This window comes from Pelodiscus sinensis, chromosome 28, assembly GCF_049634645.1.
Source record: "Pelodiscus sinensis isolate JC-2024 chromosome 28, ASM4963464v1, whole genome shotgun sequence".
Lineage (NCBI taxonomy): Eukaryota > Metazoa > Chordata > Testudines > Trionychidae > Pelodiscus > Pelodiscus sinensis.
This window is the reverse complement of record NC_134738.1, coordinates 10,728,656-10,747,559: the sequence shown is the minus strand read 5'-3', so window position 1 is coordinate 10,747,559 and position 18,904 is coordinate 10,728,656. Positions and strand designations below refer to the sequence as shown.

Sequence of the window (18,904 nt, the reverse complement as noted above, 5' to 3'; positions counted from 1 at the left end):
GGGCTTCATTTGCAATTTCGAACGCCTACATTAGCCTCCCTAGTTTGAACTAGGGGGCTAGTGTAGACATACCCAAAGGGAATTTGGGGGAAGGAAGGGGTTGTGATCTCAGGCAAAGGCTGGGATGCAGGGTCCAGGAGAGGTTTCTAACCTGAGGAAGGGATGTAGGAGAGGGTGCAAGGTCTCCGAGAGGGATCTGACTTGGGTGAGGAGGGGTGCAGAGGGTTTAGGTGTTGGCCTGGAGCACGGAGTTGGGAGGGAGGAGCTGGGGTGCCAGAGGCAGTCTCTGGCAGGAATGGGGCTTACCTAGGTGGCTCCCAGCCAGCAACCCTGCAGGACCCAAGGCAGGCTGCAGTTCCAGGCTGCTCAAAATGACTGGCTGCTCCCTGTGGCTCTTCGCTCCAGAGGGAGGGGGGAGGCTTTGCATGCTGCCCCCAGCTCGCAACAAAATCTAAGCTCCCATTGGCCAGTTTCTGACCAATAGGAGTGGAGAGATTTTGCTAGCTGTCAGTGGTAGTGTGCAAAGCCTCCCCTCCCCCTTCCCGACACCTGGAGCAGAGAGCCACAGGGAGCAGCCAGCAGCTTAAAGCAGCGTGGGGCTGCTCTGAAGTGGCTGACTCCTCTGTGCTGGAAGGTCCCGGTGGGACAACCTGCAGGCCAGATCCAGTGGCTCAGTGGACTGGATCTTGCCTGGCCCTGTTCTAAAATATGTAGCAGCTGTATCCATACCTCCCACCTACCCGTCACATCACAAGCAGTCACCGCAGTCCTGGAGACATTTTCATCAGGGCACTAAATGTTAAAATCTCAGATCCCCTTTAAAAAAAGGCATCACCCCCACTACTGAACCCCAACATTACCCCCCCGCCAATGCAAAGCAAAATCCAGGAGTCCTCCAGCCCTAATCCTCCTGGCTCTAACCACTAGACAGGATTCCTTCATGTCCTTTCAGTGCTAATCCACTCACTGCTTTTCACCTGGGACGCCCTCCCCGGTAGAGTCCCCCTGCCTGGCGATAAATACCTGTTGGAGCTGCTCACATTGGGCCCTTTGCTTGCTTTTCATACAGTGACGTGTCATCTATCCGGCTCCCGCCTCCCTGTACAGCTTCTTGTGCTCACTGGGCGTGGCTTTGAGCCGGAGCGAGGCTCCTGGGTCCCATCCTGCAGCAAGCCCAGACAGGCCGGCAAAGAGACATTCAAGGAAGCACTGGGCAGAGAGAACAGAAACACACTATCAGCCACTTGCATGGCTGAGCCTTCCTGATACAGTAGGAAAAAGATGGGGCGGGGGGGGGGGGAAACAGAGCTCTCGTAAGGGTTGTTTAGGCAGACGGAGCAGTTGTTGCTGTATCCTGTGTAAGACGAGCCTGGGCGTTAACCCGCCAAGCTATTTGCAGACTCGTTATAATGAGCGTGTGACTCTGGCAGAGCTGTAATGACAGCGAGACGGCCATGCCCACCCCGGCTGAGCAGAACCTGCCACAGGCATCAAGTCACATTGCAAAACTCAGGCTGCTTCCACAGGCGCCCCTTGTAGCAAGGGGAACTCGCAAGGTCAAACGGCCATCAGCCAGCGCTACCAAGGTCCCTGAGGTCTTAAGGGCGATAGCTTGGGAAAGAGACTCAGAGGGCAGACACACAGGGCCGTCCTGGGAGAGGGGAGGGATGAGGCCTGATGCAACCTTCCCCCCCCCCCCCACATCCCACTGCAGACCCCGCTTCTCCTCTGTCCCTGTTCTGCCTGCTTACCCCCCTCTGAGCAACGTGGCCTGGGGAACTATGGGGCTTGGTGTGGCAGAACCAGGGGTCTCCTCCCCACCTCTACTCACCATGCAGAACAGCCCTGCAGCCCTCTCCACTCCACCCTCCTGGCCCCGTGCCCCACTTCTCTGGGGCAGTGTGCCAGGAGAGGAGGGTGGGATGGAGCAGAACAGGCTGCTCTAGCACCTGCATGGCAGAGGAGACGGGACTCCTACTGCCACCATACCAGTAGCCCCCAAATCCCTCCCACCTAGAAGATGGTTGGAGTCACTGCCGTGCCCTCCCCCCCAAAGTCTGGGGCCACCGCCCCGATTTGCCCTATGGACGGGATGGCTCTGCCAACACAATATTGCCTAGCAAGGAAGCCAACAGCAGCGTTTTGTTCTGTCGCTAGCACCTTGCTTCACAAGTGCGTTAGGCCTCACGAACCAATGAGGAGCAAGACCTGGGCAGAGAGTTGCTCCCCCTAGTTTCCCCTCCCTCCCGTCTAGGGGCAGAATAAATGTTTTTATGCGCACCACATCATGTGCAAAGGTGCAGGAGAGCTGACAGGCACACCGTACCCGTGGCCAAGGTGTGTGTGTGGGGGGGGGGGGGGAGGAACTCTGTGGTCCCAGAAGGGGTGGTTCCTCAGGTGGAAGAGGAAGGCCTGGGCAGCAAGCGCGCCACGCTGCCCTTCCCCATAGTCCTCCAGTGCTGCCCCATCCCGCAGCACTTAGAGCTGCTCCAAGCAGCCATGTGGTGCTCCAGTGGCCATTGAAAGGGCCCAGGGTTGCAGTAGCAGTGGCCAGAGCCCTGCGCCCCTTAAACAAAACAAAAAACAAAAACCACCTGACCCTGGGGCAATTGCCCCCTTTGCTGCCCTGCCGCTTCCGCAAATATGCACCACCAATAGAAACACAACCCCCAGTCCTACTGATCAGCTGGGCGGAATTTGAATGTCTCCTGATCAGCCGCACAAGCTCACCGGGAACACTGGTGTTTCAGTAAATACGAGACGTTACATATTTTCCCATGAGACTTTAAGGGCACAAATGAAACTGTGTCAGGTCCTACGCCTGCCCCTGCTGTCCCTCTGCCATTTTTATTCTCCAGCAGTCCTTGCACACAAGAGAAGGCTGAATGGACGAGCCCTACAGAGGAAACTGTGAAATGCTCGACTGACAAGTACACTAAGAAAAATATTTTCTCCTGCTTGGAGCATCTGCCAAGTACAAGTAACAACTGGGGAACCAAGACTCCACTAAAAAGTGCATTGCTGTGTCGATGTCTAAGTGGATTGTGAGCCTGTAGTTTCAAATCAAAGAACCTAGATCAGATTTTGCTGCAGCACATCAGGCTGGTGGCCTATCCAGGTTTATCTCCATGGCACCAGAAGCTCTAGAAAGCACCTACACAGAATGCAGACTCCCTCAATGCTTGGGGTATCAGTGGCTATTAGAATGATCAAGGATGCAAAGGCATATTCTGCTACCCTAGGAAAGGGGATACCATCCATGCCAGCTTACATCTTGAACGGCACAGTGGCGAGGATGTGAGCTGGGAACTTGTGGGGGAAACGGGCTCAGTTCCACTGCAGAAAAACGTAGCTTTGGCACAAATCAAAATATTTCACAGGAACATGCTCTTTTTAAGTATCGAAGGAAATCACGCTGACTGTTCCAAGCCGGTTGAACTATGACTATTTTGTCAACATCAATATTATTCACTTTAAATATGCGTGTTTTGCCATTAAACATTTGTTTTCCAAATCAATATTTTTCAGACTGTTCGTGAAAATTTGACTTTTTATTCCAATTCAGAACAAAACACAAGATTCAAAGTATTGGTTCTTCCCAGAGGGCAGAAATTCTGTTTTCCAATCAGCTCCAAGTTAAAGTTAACCAGCAAATCCAAACAATATTTGTCTCCCTCACCTCCCTGGGCAGTGATTTTCCATGCTGTGTGAAGTTATTTCATGGAGTCTAAATTTACCTGCATTAAATTCTATGCAGTGACCTCTATTCTCATAAGATGTTAATTGCCTGCAGTGCAGAGAGAAGTCAAAGCAACTAATCTCTCTAACAGGAAGGCCAGAGCATTGGTTTGTGTTTTGTTTGGTCAAAAAAGGACCAAGTATTTATTTCCCTATAATATATCATTTAGGGTTTACCTTTCATTGTGCTGCATCAGTAAAGGAAGATGTCCAGTTTTTCGTTTGATAATTTGAAGAAGAAAAAAATCTACTCTCACTGTTTAATGCAGCATGGCAAATTTAACACACTTTTGGCAGGATGACACAATCAGGAACAGGTGACTGATCTGGTGCCATTTTTGTGGTTAGGTATTCACTAACCTCCGAGAACGCTCTGGACCTTTCATAGGGTTGCCAGATGGTTTAACCAAAAATACCGATCCCCTCCTTCTCCCCTCCCCCCCCAAAAAAAACCCCGGGGAAAAAAATTCTGTTGAGGAAAGAAGAGGGGGAGACCAAAGTTGTTGAGGGGGAAAAAAAAGTATATATAAATATACACACACACACGGCTCGGCAAATAACGTAATCTACTCTCCTATGGCGAGTAGATTACAACCCGGAAGAGTTGGTGCAGAGTGATCTTTTTGGCCCTAACAGGCTGCCAGCGGCTGCTTGCCATCTTCTCTCCCTGCTCCAAGCCAGACAGCTTGGGATGTTCGCCTCTGGTTCAGGAAAAAAAAATTAGAAAGTACCGGACATTTTAGGTGTCTGGTATTTTCTGAAAATTTTTTTTTTTTAACTGGACTGTCCGGTTCAATGCCGGACACCTGGCAACCCTAACCTTTTAAAATCTTACGGAACTTCTGCGCTGATTGGGCCTCAGCTGGAGTACTGTGTCCAGTTCTGGGTACCACATTTCAGGAAAGATGGAAAAATTGGAGACGATCCAGAGAAAAGCAATAAACATGATTAAAGGGCTGGGGGGAGGGGGGGGGAGAAGGGCTGGGGGAAAAAAAGACACCCACGCCCAACAACTGTGACCTATGAGGGAAGACTGAAAGAACTGGGTTTGCTGTTTAGCCTAGAGGGGACGTAACAGCTTTCAAGTACCTAAAAGCTGTTACAAGAAGTCTCCTCCTTGTAACACTTCAGTAAGGCCCATGAAGTTTCATGATCTTCCTGCAAGCCACACAGTTTACCGTCGCCTGGGCGCAAGGTTGCTAATTTCCACTGGTTTCTGTCCATGCAGATTTTTCCCCCCTTCTACCACTATTACTAAAGTGAAACACATGTCAAGCCAGGGCCCGTAAAGCAATTGGATGCAGATTGCACAAATACTGACTGAGAGCTGTGCGCTCCCTCTGCAGCCAATCACAGCGCTGCTACAGTTCGATCAGCAACTCCCACAATGCCAGGTACACAAGCACAGTGAACAAAACTGCACTGTCCCAGGAGACGCTTGGTTACAACAATCTTGCGACCCACTGAGCTGGCTGAGGGCCATTCCTGTAGCCCACTCGCTAGCCTGGGTTGCCTCTCGCTGGTCAATCCAGCAACAAAAAAGGTAGACTCTTCTCTTGGCTCCACCACCAGCTTGCAGTTTGATTTTGGAAACTCCAGCACAGAGTTGAAGTGCTGATTATTCCTTCTCCTTCAGGGGACGGACAGTCATCTTAATCTTTGCACGGAAGGCAAGATAGCAGTGCAGGCTCTGTCGTGGAACTTACTTAGCACCGTACGAGAAGAACCCCTGAAGAACTTGAAGTTACAGGGAACTTTGCACAGCAACATGGCCTCGTTGTTTTTGTGCCACCAGGATCAACTGAGTCGGCCTGTGGCACCTTAAAGGCTAACAATTGTATTTGGGAATAAGCTTATCTAGGCTGCAGAGAGAGCCTGACTACCCTTCTGAAAATTCTCAACTGGGGAGTGCAGTGAAAAATTGCACTTTTAAGCAATGCAAGAAAGCAACAGCAGCTCCCATAGTTTCAGGATCTCCCTGCAAGTCTCAGCAGAGCAAGGTTTGGATTTAAATATTAAAACACCCTGCATCCATTATCTACTTCTATTTTTGGCTGCTAGAGCTGAACTTGCAAGGTCAGGGGCTTTGTCAAGGGAGTTTTCATTCACCCCCACTCAAAGCCCCTTTTTAGGTCCTATTGTAAGAAGCATCCCTTGGAGCTGGCTTTTCCATGGCAGGAGGTAGAGGCATTGCCTGCTTATGCCTTTTGGCAATTGCTTTCCCGGATCTTTGCTGTGCAGCGTGTACCTTCTACTTGGGTGAGAGGGGTTCATCTCATCACATGATGCTCAGGTACTTCAGGGACATCACTTACAAGTTTGAGAAACAGTGCTCCCTGCCTGAAGATCTGAATGTTTTTGGGGAGCATCTAAATACACTGGGAATAGGATAACTATCACAAGCTATAGAAAAGGCATTTGATCAAACCCTCTTCCAGTTTCCCACTCACGTGCTGAATAAAGCTTTAAAGAACCATGCCAAGGGTTTTAAGGTTTGAACCGTCCAGACCTTGCAGAGTTCAGCGGGTCTTGTCAATGGGAACTTGAAGCACAGGAGTGTTTGCCCATCGATCCCATAAATAAAACTGGGAATTTTCTGACAAGATTCTCTCTCCTTGGAAAATGCTGGTCCTTTAAAATCAGAACAGTCTGCAGGAGAGAGTCTGTTTTGACAAACCTCCTGATTTTCAGACTTCCAAAACTGTTCAAACATCCCCTTTTGTCACTTTTGAAGCAAAAATTTTGAACATTTTAGTGAATTTATACTCGAGAGGTTGAACTCAGAACAAAATGTTTCCGCAGATCCGCTCTGAATTTTTCCACACAATTTTCCTCAAACGCGGTGAGTTTGAGTTTTCATGCTGATTTGGGAAAGTGTTTTGGATTCTCAAAAAAAGTTATTGTAGAATGGAAAACAATGTTTCCACCCAGCTCCTCATCTCATAATTTAAGTGGATTGGATAGATACGCAACTAAGAATTCACATATTGTACAATCTTGATTTGTTCTTGTTTATATATTGTTCTCATCACAGTAGGTAATTAAGAATACGCGACTGGATAATTGGACTCTGGAGACATTACTAAGTTCTTGAGACTCTACCCATTTGCCACTCTCTTGTATCTAGAAATCATACTAGATTTTCATTATAAGCTATAAGATCTGCAACAAGATGCAGCCTCAGGCTCACTTGAGACTCATATTTGCTAAATGTTATCCTCCTGTTGAAGAAACATGATGGTAAGAGCTTGGATTTTTGACAGAATGTTCTGCCACACACCCCCTCAATTAGGGCTCTTTACTCCTTTAATGAGCCAGGAAATACACATTAAAAAGCACTTCTGGTTATTGACTGGAAAAGTTCCGGTCTTGATGAAAATCTTCCAGGGATCAGCAATGCCGCCTTAATGCAGCATCCAGGAGCAATTTCAGAAATCGCAGGGGAACACAAAGTTCATCATGGGATGAATCCAGACATGTTCAGAGAGTGAGCAGTGGATTGTACCACTAACCATAAATAGCATGCACCTGTATCATAGAATTAGAGCTGGAAGAGACCTAAGGAGTCATCAAGTCCAGCCACCTGCCCAAAGCAGGACCAACCCCAACTCAATCAACCCATCAAGGGCTTTGTCAAGCCGAGACTTAAAAACCTCTACGGATGGAGATTCCACCACTTCCTTAGGCAACCCGTTCCAGTGCTTCACCACCCTCCCGGTCTCCGCAGCATATGTCAGGTGGTGAGGAAAGCTACACAGGAGGAGTCCAGCATGGTGTTGAGTAACAGCCATGAGGGTTCAGGCATGGCACAAGGTGCACCATCAGCCACTGTGCCAACACACGTGACACAGGTGACAGCAGATTCATTGTGTTGCCAAGCAGGCAGAGTTCGAGTTCAGCTGAAGGGATTTCTACCTTCAAGCATCTGCATTAGCTGCCAGCTGGATCTGGAGGTAAAAAGGCCGGAGCTGTAGAGAGACTAGGAAAACCGCTTCTCAACGTGTGTTTGAAACAGGTATTTGAAATGGTGACAGCTGTGTTCTGTTAGGTCACATGCTTCTACCAGTCTCTGATCGCTCCACCTCTTCCCCCCAATTTGTCAAGGGATGGTGACTAATCTCCAGGGAGCTAGCAAAGGGACAAATGACTCAGTTTGTTTTCGCCCAGGAGGAGTCTTCTATATTTGAAAGCTTCCCCCAAGATCCTGCCTGTTTTTTCCTCAAAACTACTTAGCCCCCCCCCCCCTTCCCACGGCCTTTGAATTTAACCCTTTAAATGCCAGCCAGGAGAAAATGTTCAATCGTTATGTGTTATTTGGGAAGCGCGGAAGGGGATTAGCAAGGACCAGGCTCATGTCCCAGATTAAAATGGGGGGAGGGGCTCTGTTCCTCAAAAGTGCCATACAAGTGTCAAGGGCAGAAAAAGCCACTTCTAAGCCTCCTCTGTGGAGCCCTACCACATCCGCAGCCACGGAGCGTGTCATGGATTGTGACACCTGGTCTACTGGGTGCTTTACCCCACATACATTTCACAGGGGAGACCCCCCCCCCCGTTTCTCACAGTGGGGCTCCTGACGAAATGGAGTAGCAGGGAGGTCACAAGGTTATTGGGAGAGGGGTCACGGGAGTGCCACCCTTCCTTCTCCACTGCCTTCCCACGGGGCGGGGGGGGGGGGGGGTGGAAGCTGACAGACTTGCTTGGCTCCTGGGCCAAGTGAGAGGGCAGCTCTGCACTTCCAGAGCACACCATGCGCCACTCCCCCCTCCAAAAAAGCCCTCAAAGCCAGCCAGAGCACGCGGAGCACTCCCTCGGCGATTTAAAGGGCCCAGGGCTGCAGACAGCGTCCCAGAAGTAAGGGCGGCCGTACAAGGCCGTGCTGACTTGGGCGCTGCTGCCTTCAGGGCTGGGCAGCCGGAGAGCCGCAGTTGCTGACTGAGCACCCAGCTCTACAGGCAACAGTCCAGAACGGCTGTGCCCACCCCCCCTCCATCCTGCCAACTCCTGTCTGGGCCAGGACCCCTGCAAGCACAACACCATGAAATTGCAACAGTAAATAGCTGAAATCATGAAATTTATGATTTTTTTAAATCCTAGGGCCATGAAATTGACCCAGACAGCCTGTGCACTTGGCAGGGCCCTACTCCTCTGGAAGGGAGCCAGGGAAAATCAGGTCCCTTTGCTGAAGTCAGAAGTTCAGCACTGGGCAGGGAGGGGCAGAACAAGCCTCTTTGGAAACGATTCACAACCAATCGTCCGGCATTTGCTGCGCTCAGAGAGGCACCGCAGGCTCTAAGTGAAGCCCTCAGGCCCCTGGCAACCCAAGCTGCCCTGTCATGCAGGCTGTGGCCACCCTCTGCCTGCGATCGCGGGGTGAGGGAGCGGATCTTGCAGGTGTTCTTTAAGAGGAAGCAGCAGCCAGGTCTCTTCATCTCGCAGGCCAGGCAGGCGCACAAGCGGCCCTTGCAGCTAGGTGATTTCTGCCAAGGCTCAGTTCAGTCTAGCGGTCAGTGTAAGAGGCAGTTCCTGCCCATTTCTGTGCACCGAGACAGCAGCCAGCAGAGTGAGATCTGCGTTCTGCAAGTCCCTCTAGACCAGGGTGGGGGGAACCTACGGCCTGGGGGCCGGATCTGGCCAGCTTCCCCCCCAGCATTGGGGAGCTGGGTTGGTGCTCCTTCCCAGAGCCTGTACTCCCACTCCACTCCTGCACCCTACCTCCCACCAGCCCACTCCTGCACCCTCCTTCCCGCTCAGATGCCGTACCCCAAGTCTGCTTCCTAGCAGCCACCTCCCACAGCAAACGCCTCTTTCTTGGCCCCACCCCAGAGTGTAGACGTTGTGCATAAAATCTATTAACCTGCCCTCCCCCCTGTCCCAGGCTCTGGTGTGAGAGGGCAACGTGGAGAGTGTGTTTCTGCTTCTCAGCGGGGTTTGTTTTTTCGTCTCACTTTCGAGCAGCCCGCCCCTCCCCCACGACTAATTTTTCTGTGGGTCAGTGCCGCCCCGCCCCCCCCAACCCAAAAAGGTTTCCCATCACTGCCCTACATGATCACAGTGGACCTCTTTTGCCGTATACAAGCAACAAAGAAATGCCTCAAGTATGAAACGGTGGCAAGAGAGAGGAAGTCAGCCACCTAGGAGTCGGTTTTCTGCTCTGCCACTCTCCGAAGCTACAGTACACTTAGAAACACTTCAGGGAGGTGACTGGAATGTGCTGCGTTTGTGCAACCCCTGCCATAAGGGACCCCTAAGATCATGACTGGTCCCTTGGCACTACCATAATAAACATAAATAATCTCAGTATCAAGGTACCACAGTTCCCCCATCTATCAAATGGAGAGGGAGACTCAACTGCCTTTGTAAGGCATCTTCAGATCCTAGGGTGAACGCAGAGAGCCAAGTAGCACAACAGGTCTGCCGCTATGTACAAGCTTCATGCTTGTTCCTTGCTTCACAGAGGAACCGATCACCCAGCTCCAAACAGCACAGGTCCCTATCATTTAACAAAAGGAGCATCTCCCTTGTCTGTTAGCGCTACAGGGCCTTTGACAGTCAAGCAGTTCCAAGTCCATCCAGTAGGGGGCGGGCAGCGATTCATAACACCAGCCCATTTTGTACGCTGAATGCATTGAAAAGCTAGGGCCTCAAGCTAGGGATGTAAAGGGGTAACCGGTTAATTGGCTACCCAGTAAGCGTTGCCTTACCAGCATGCTTACCAGGTTGTTCCCTCTAATACCCCACCCCCCACCATATCCATGTGTGGAATAAATGTTCTGTGCACCAAAGCATGTGTTGATGTGCACCACCACTAGAAACACATGCTCCTGGCTGTGTGCTCTCTGCTAATCAGCATTTGACTCTCTCTTGGGAGGCCATCCAAGGAGCTCAGCTACCACGTCCTCCATCGTGGCATTTGCATACCACAACCTACTCGTGGGTCTATTTCCTCAAAACAGCTTTGTGGGCACAAGGCCTTTGTGGGCTCTGCCCCACTGGCACCGCCCTCCGGAGAGCAGCATGGATATCAACAGGGTGCAGGCAGCTTTGGTATTTTTCACCCTACGCTCAGAGCAGTGTGTGTTAGCCAATACCAGAGCGGAAGCCCCATGGTCCCTCCAGCCGGTCTTTTCCCCGAGAGTCTAGTGCAGACCAGGCCACGGAGCCCATCCCGTCAAACCAGTTTCTTCACCCGCCCCCAGTATTGCAGAGCAGTACACGCGCCAAAGACCTGCCCGCTCTGCAGCCCGTCCTCTTCTCTACACTCGCTCCAACCCACGTCATCCTTGGCCCATTCATGAACTCCCCTCCCGGGATTCACCTCTGGCACTTGCGTGCCCGGATGGCCCATTTTGGGAGGGTCACATGACAGCTCTGATATGTATGACAGGTTCCCTGGAGAAACAAGAGGAGTGAGGTAATACCTTTTAGCGGACCGGCTTCTGTTCTCTCGAGTCAAGCAATCAGAGGTGACCTTGCAATCTGGAATTGCCCAGTGTGAATTGCCTTGTAACGCAGCGAGTTAGAGCTGCCGATGCTGTCACAGGCGTTACGCACACACACCTGGCTATACCCACCTTGCAGCCACATGGCGTTTGCGAGTGTTCCTGCCTGGGCTGCGGTTTACAGCTGCAGCTTTCTGGGGACAGGTCTCCTATTCCGGGAACAGTTTTCATTTGACCTATATTAAGTATCAGCATTTTGCAGGCAAGGCAGATGCGGAGAACACAAGGCTGTGGGTGGGAGAGCCTTGGTTTTTAGTGCCAGCAGCTCTGAAGCTGGGCATGTTGCAGAGTGATCCCAGCAGAGAAAATGTTAGGTTGAGCCCCTTTTAATGCACCATGGCATGACTCCACCCCGTGACCCACTCAGAACCATGGTGGTCTGACCACCAGTGTTATCTGTAAGCTGGGCGCTTGTAGAGCCGCTCCGGAGAGATTCAAATTCTGCCCCACTGATTAGGAGAGCACCCACAGCGAGGTTTTTCCCCCTGCTAGTGGTGCAGATTTAAACATGCCCTGGTGCACATAAAATTTATTCCGCACATAGATGGAGAAAAATCTCCACATTCCAAAGATTAGAGGGAACGTTGCTGGCCACCCTTGTGTCATTTGTCCTCCCCTTTTCATTGAGGGCTTAAAGCTCAAGCGTACAGAGGACCCTTCTGACCACAAGGGGACCATCCCACCAGCATTATTCCTGGAGCGTTCCTAAGTCCAAAACTCGCTTCCCGAGCCCACCCAGCAATGCTCTGAATTCTACGCAGAGGCACGTTGCTACAGCAGGGACGGGAGTGGTGTCGAGTTAAGAGCGGCAGCAGCCGGTTTGCCTGTGATCTGCTGGCCTGTTGCCACACGTCGCAGCGATGCGATCTATGAGTCTGCCCCACAGGACACGTCCGGAAGCGGTGGGACTTGCTTGGACAGGAGGTCTGGTTTCCAGTCCCAGCTCTGCTGCTGGCCAGCTGTCACTTCCACCTGCTGCTCCCCCCCCCCCCCACACACACACACAGTCTCTGCACCAGCCTGTAAACGCCTGCGGACAGGCACTCGCTCGCTAGGGCCCTACGGGAGTCTAAGCACTCGTGTAACACAAATATTCGTTACTAATAAGTGTTTACAGCTCGTCTCTCCCCGGGCCAAGTTGGATTCCATTCACCCGGTGGGAAGGCCCCGGGGCCGCTTATTCACAAGCTGTTTCCCTTGCCACACATTATGTAAGACAGGAACGGCCACATCCTTAGAGCTGACTCAGATGTGAATCTCAGGTTAAGTCACAGGCGGGCAGCTGCCCATAGGCCCTGGCTCCGGGGCTTGTTTCGTCGAGCGCCGAGGGAGGAATGAGAGATCGTCATTCCAGTCTCGCAAGTGCTGGTGTGCGATTCCTTGACACAGCCAGCCTCGGAGGGCATGAAGCACGTCCACATCACCCCCAGGCTGGCTTGCACTCTGACAAAGATGCCCCAAGACCAGCCACTAAGCAGCCTGCTCTTTGGATACCTCTCGCAGTCCCAGAAACCAGGCATGTCCGGCTCAGCCAGCAGCCTGTGCCATTCTCCATGGGCCCTTCCAACCTCAAGATCTGACTCTGGTTACTGTTAGGGTTGTCAGATGGTTTCAAACAAAAATTCCAGACATCACAATCTACACTACGTCTTATTTAGAAAATACCGGACATTTATATTGTCTCAATTTGTTTCTCCGAACAGGAAGCTCAAATACTGGACTGTCCGGTTCAAAACCAGACACCTGGCAACCCTAGTTACCGTTAGCCTTTTTGTGCCTCAGTGGCTTAAACAGCCGTCAGCCTCCCCGTGTGAACCCTGATGCAGCAGATGCGCCAGACCAAGACAAGGGGCTTCCTACTTTCCTGGGACTAGCTTTGCAAAACTAGGCGTTGTGCCGGTTTAAATTAGAGACCTTTGGGAAAGAAAAAGCCCGAATTGGTGCCGGCCTCTAGTAGTGTAGGCACACTTAATCCAGATCTGTGGACTCTCCATCGCTGGAGATATTTACAAGCAGGTATGACATAGCTATCAGGGATGATATAGACCAGGGATACTCAACATGCAGCCTGCAGACCATTTGTTTGTGGCCCACACTGCAGTTTGGGTTTATGCAGGGCTCAACATACGGCCGAGAGCTAAAACAAAAAGAGTAATCAATATAACGGTCTTCTTTTGATATGCGTTTTAGTAAATTCCTGGACTGTCATTGCTCATTAAGAGTGCTGTCCTATGTGCGGAAATTGGGTCACTATTACATTTTATTAATATCAGCAGAACTGACCTAAATGGGGCTTGCATGTTATGTAGTCTTGCCTTAATTTTTGTATTCATGCCCGGTAGCGTGAAAGAAGCTATTTGCAGGTCTATGCAACCACACTCAAGTTGCAGCCCTCGGCACGTGCTCTGAGTATCATTGTGGCTCCTGGAGCTTCCAAAGTTGAGTAGCCCTGATATAGGCCATGCTTGGTCCTGCCGTGAGGGCAGAGGACTGGATTTGATGACCTCTCGAGGTCCCTTCCAGTTCTAGTGTCTTAGGATTCTATCATTAACTCGTGCCTCAGTCAATTACCAAAATATGTCAAACCCAAGGGTGAAAGCAGTTTAGGTGCATCTGCACTAGGGGCTTGTAGGAATGTACAGATCCGCTAAATTCCACTGGTGCAACTTCTCTAGTTTAGCCCAGACAGTAGAAGGTTAGCGCTGTACCAGCATGCAGCTTTCCCTGGAGCAGGATGTCACAGGGCCTCAGACCTGGTTTTAGGAGTAGACCCACCGGCGCAGGCACACTCTCCCTAGGGTTCTGTTCCTTTACAAGCCCATAAACAGAGCAAGCGCTCAGAGTGAGGGGTGGGGAGAGGAGGGGGAAGAGAGGTTTGTGCAACAGGGACAGGAAAAGGGAAGACACCTTGATTGCTCCCATGACCAGCCTGTTGCTCCACATCATAAGAAACAAGCGGCATGTGGGAAGGGGTGATCACTCTGCACCACCAGTTAGATATTGCTCATACCAGGGCTTTGAATACCAGCAAGACAGACACACAAACACAATCCCTGGGGCTCTCTGCCTAGCACAACCGCAAGACTTCAGCCCTTCTTCCCTTTAGCACTGAGGAAATGGCCATCCCCACAGACAGAAGCCTGGTTATCCACAGGTCAGGAACAGCACCTGGAATCTCCCTCCCTGTGGTATCTACCCCTCTGCTAGAGGGGGACAACCCCAGCCTGGACAACCGAGAATTCAGCCCCCCAGCTGTGGCCCGGCGGCACACGAGGGGACGCCTGAACAGGGTTGCTGAACAGTTTTCAGCTAGGTGAGGGCTTGGGAGCTTGTGCCTGGAAGGGCTGAGCTCCCCACACCAAGTCTGAAGCTCTTGCTAAGCAGAGCAAGTTGGACTCGGAGATGCAAGAAAAGCTTTAAGCCGGGGGTAGCCCCGAACTTCGTGCTGGGAACTGGCCTGTGCACGAACCAAGCTGGCAAAAATCCAACAGGTAAGGCACCATTCAGCTAGGCCATTGGCCCCCAACTCCCCAGCACATCCATCCCTGCGGAAGCTTGCTCCCCAGCCTGGGCAGCCAGTGGGCCCTTACCCCTCCGAGGCAGAGCATTCTACTCACCTACAAGCAGCTCCCACAGCAGCTGGAGGGCAAGGGAGCCTTCTACTCTTGTTCCTGGGCCTTTTTAGCCTCATGGCCATTCTGGAACAGCCGTGGCACTGGTGCCTGCTGGGACTGGGCAATGAAGCTGGAACGGTCCAGCCAACAGCCCCATGTCCTTGGAGTTTCACGGCCTATGGAGCCCAGTCCATACGAACCCAGAGAATTCATTCAGGCTGGGGCTTACATGAAGAGGCAGAAGGGATCCCTAGGGCAGGTGCATAACGAGGGCAGGGATAACGAGCCAATGCACTACACCTGGCCAAGTCTCCCCCCCCCCTTGCCAGCAGCTGTGGGAGTCCGTCTTCCCAGGAAGGCATGGTTAACCCTCTCCCTGCTGGTCCCTGGGAGCAGAGCCTTTCCCAGGGGGGTGCAGAGCCTAGGGAAACCCTGCCCCCCACCCATCCAGTGCCTGGTGCAACCCCACTGCTGCTAGCCCCACCCTTTCCCCAAGCCCCACTCCATTGCTCCCTCCCCAGAGCAATGCAGCCTGGAGGATGGCAGGGACCTGGCATGGGGCAGCAGCAGGTGCTGTCTCCCAACACTGATCACATGGGCTGCAGGAACTCAGCAGCCTGCTCCTCTCCACCCTGACACGCCACCGTCCTGGCCTGCTGCGCCTCTTTTCTGCAGCCGCAGGAACCGGAGTGCCCTGGGGCCGGAGCGCTCTGCTTCCCAGTGCCACTGAGAAGCCGAGTGCCGCCGGCTAGGAAAGGGCATTGAGCCTGAGTGACTCCAGCTGCCCCGCACCAGGGCCCCGTAATCCATTGGATCTCTCCCACCCATAAGATGGTTGGGGCAGCCACCACGGGCTCCCAAAAGCACAGAACCCGGAGCAACTGCTCTAAACCATCCTACAGCAAGGGGTCTGCCTGGGAACATCTTCAACCCTCTCCTTGCTGCGCCTGGTCAGAGCTGTAATGGAGCGTGTGTGTCCGGGGCTAGGGTTGCCAGATGGTTTGACCAAAAATACCAAACACCCCCCCCCCCCAAAAAAAAAACACAAGGGGAAAAATTCTGTTGAGAAAATAAAAGGGGGAGACCAAAGTTGTTGAGCAAAAAAAAAAAAAAGAAGGATGGCCCCTTTAAGAAATGCTTTTGAGGCTTTTCGGCCCTAACAGGCTGCCAGCAGCCGGCCGCCATCTTGTCTTCCTGACCTGGGCCAGACAGCTTCCCTGTGGAACCAGGAAAGCACCAGGGATTTTCGCCTCCTGGCCAAGAAAAAATCAGAAAATACCAGACATTTTAGGTGTCCAGTATTTTCTGATTTTTTTTTTTACTGGACAGGAGGCGAAAATACCAGACTGGCCGGGTCAATACCGGACACCTGGCATCTCTATCCAGGGCTGGCGTGATTATTTGCAGGGCCTAGTTACAATATATGGAGCGGGAGCAGAGCCAAGCCTATTATATATATAAACGGCGTGGTGCAAAATGATGACAAAGAAAACAAATCCGAATTCCCTATAAAACATTAACTAAAACCACAGTCCACCGCATGAATGTGCCCAAAATTGTCAAAGGGCTGTTAGCCCCCATGCATGACATGAGCCTCTCCTTGTATTTCACACTGCCAATCCAGTCACTGGCCAAGCCAGGCACACCACCCCGGAGACCTGACTGCTGCCCTAACCACTGAGTCCCACTTCCACCTACTCCAGTTATTGGACCTCACTTTCCTTCCCAAATAGGGCACAGAATTTGGGAGCTTCCTGCCCAAGCTGGGACTAGAACCTACTAGCTGCCCTGACTGCTTTATCTACCAGCTCACGACAGCCCTGCAAAGCCACAGACAGCTGTTTCAGAGCCACAGGTACCTGCTGATGTGGAGGCAGATCTCTGCATGTTGTTTTTGCAGATGCGGAGACCAAGTTTGCATCTGCACAGGGCTCTACAGATCACTCTCCTGCCCCTAGCAGGGCAAGTCCTGACTCCTGCTCTCCCCTGCTTCAAATCTGCTCTCCCCTGGTTCTAATCCAACAGACCCCACTCTTCTCCGAGAGCTGAGAAGGAACTCCAGAGGCCTGGTTCCCAATTCTCTGCTCTAGCCATCCAGGGCTGCTCCTTCTCAGTTGCTCCAGGTGCACTTGGAAGGGGACAAGAGGGGACTTTACGCACAAATCCCCTGGATGAAAATCAGTGGCCCTGGTCTGCCCCACAACACTAGGAGGGATGGAATGTGTCACGCTGCAAGAGAGAGCCCAGCCACACCCGAGGTAGGGAAGCCGAGAATGCTGCAGAACTCCCAGGTTTTGCATCCGGCTTCCCCGTACCTGGGGGCCAGCCCCACTGCTGGCATCTTCAGCCCAGGGTCCTGCTACCCCATGCGCTTTGCCAATCCCCTGGGGTCCGGCCTCCCCCCAAGATCTCACTGGCCTCACTGGCCCTTGGGGTCCCATCACCTGCTGTCCCCACAGGCTCCACCGGCCCTTGGGTCCTACTGCCCCCTGGCCCTGCCACATGTTCTGCATCCCACCAGCACCAGGGTCCTGCCACTGGCCCAAGGCTCAGCAGCTGCCCCCAGCCTGGCACAGCAAGGGTTGCCAGCTCTCCTGGACCAGATGCCATTTGCAGCAATGGAATCCGGTCCGGGAGACGTAGCAACCTGATCTCACTAGGTCTAAAGAGAGTGTGGGGGGGCTGTGTGCAGCTCAGCACTCCCACCCCCAAAATACTTCAGAACCCCTGAGTCACATCCCCATGTTTGCTTCCGTCCTACCCCATCTGCAGGGGCGCTGACCACTCCCCTTCGCAAGCACCCTGCAAACTGTCCGGCTCTCGGCCTCGCCAAACGGCTTAGCATCAGCCCTGCCCCCCACTCAAGCCTTGGTGCTGGAGTCGGCTCCCTGGCACTCCCGATGCGCTTGTCCACACGGCTCCCTCCCCTGCGTATTTAATTTCAGCCTCTAGAGCACTTCCTCGGAAGGGGATCTCAAGGTGACTGGGTTTGACAGGGCCACTTCCTGCTCCTCATTAAAAGGACTGCTGCCTCCCTGGACCGGCGAGCCCTGCAACGGAACCCGGGGCCGTAACGAGTAAACCACAGGGGTGGAAAATCAAAGGGAAAACAAAGAAAAACCCCCAAAGGCTGCTCGCTTGGCAGGGAGCCAGGATTCTAAGGCCCTGCGTCAGAACCCGCTGCTGAGTAAGATTTCCAATCAGTCTGAGTCACCGGAGAATTCAAACAGTTGGTGATGGCTCTGGAATATATCCTCACCGGGGCAGGTCCAGCGTCTGGGTGATTGGCAGCTGGGGTCCTCCCCTCCGCTGCTCCCACCCCCAAGCTCCGAAAATCAGAGACCAAGGGGCAAGAACACATAGCGCCGAGATGCATGATTTGCCAACGTCAAACATCCCAAAATCATGAGCCAGGCTCACCAAAAGTTGCAAGGGTGGCTTTAAAAGTCAGCAGATGATACGAAAAGAATAGATCTGGCGATCTTTTTATTGGCCCTCTGCTTTTAGCACCTTGCAAGAGTCCTGGGGTGGCCTCGTGAAGCTTGCTCCCCCACCCCCGGGGCTAAAATCTTTTTCTTTCAAGAACAGAGGCTGAAATCATCCCATGGCACCTGCGGTTGGGCTTGAGGGAAGACTTGTGGCAGAACGCTGAGAGGGGGCTACGCACACCGGACGGAAGAGATGTGGGACGGGGAATGACAAAGGGCCAGATCCCATCACAGCCAGACAGAGTGCAACCCACACACCTAGCATGGTTCACTGTCCCATGCAGGGGCACGTAGACCACGTACAGTGAGAGATAAGAACAAGGGAGCTCTATGGCCTAAGCTGCAAGCCAGCTGGCTTTATGGCTTAAGCGGTAGCAGCTCCGACACTGAGGTCCCAGGTTCAAATCTGCCTGGGGGTGGTTACAAGGGGAGTGTAGGCTCCCCTGAGCTCCAGTAGATTAAGAATCAGAGCCCTTAGGCTGCACGTGGCAATAGAGGCTGAGGCTGGCTAGCTTGCAGAGGGTAGGAGCTGGCCCCGTGGGTGGGAGGCATTGCCTTCCCGAAA

At 52.5% G+C, this 18,904-nt stretch overlaps 1 protein-coding gene across 4 annotated transcripts in view; it reads right to left on the bottom strand.

Annotated features, from left to right (window-relative positions):
• The window catches only part of PEBP4 (phosphatidylethanolamine binding protein 4), a 265,036-nt gene that overhangs the window by 239,473 nt on the left and 6,659 nt on the right, over positions 1-18,904 (bottom strand). For all 4 annotated transcript variants that reach the window (XM_075910835.1, XM_075910840.1, XM_075910837.1 and 1 more), the window contains one exon: positions 1,024-1,209. In XM_075910835.1, coding sequence (XP_075766950.1) covers positions 1,024-1,080 — 57 coding nt within the window. In that variant the 5' untranslated portion in view covers positions 1,081-1,209. Of the gene's footprint in view, positions 1-1,023; positions 1,210-18,904 lie in introns of those variants that run through there.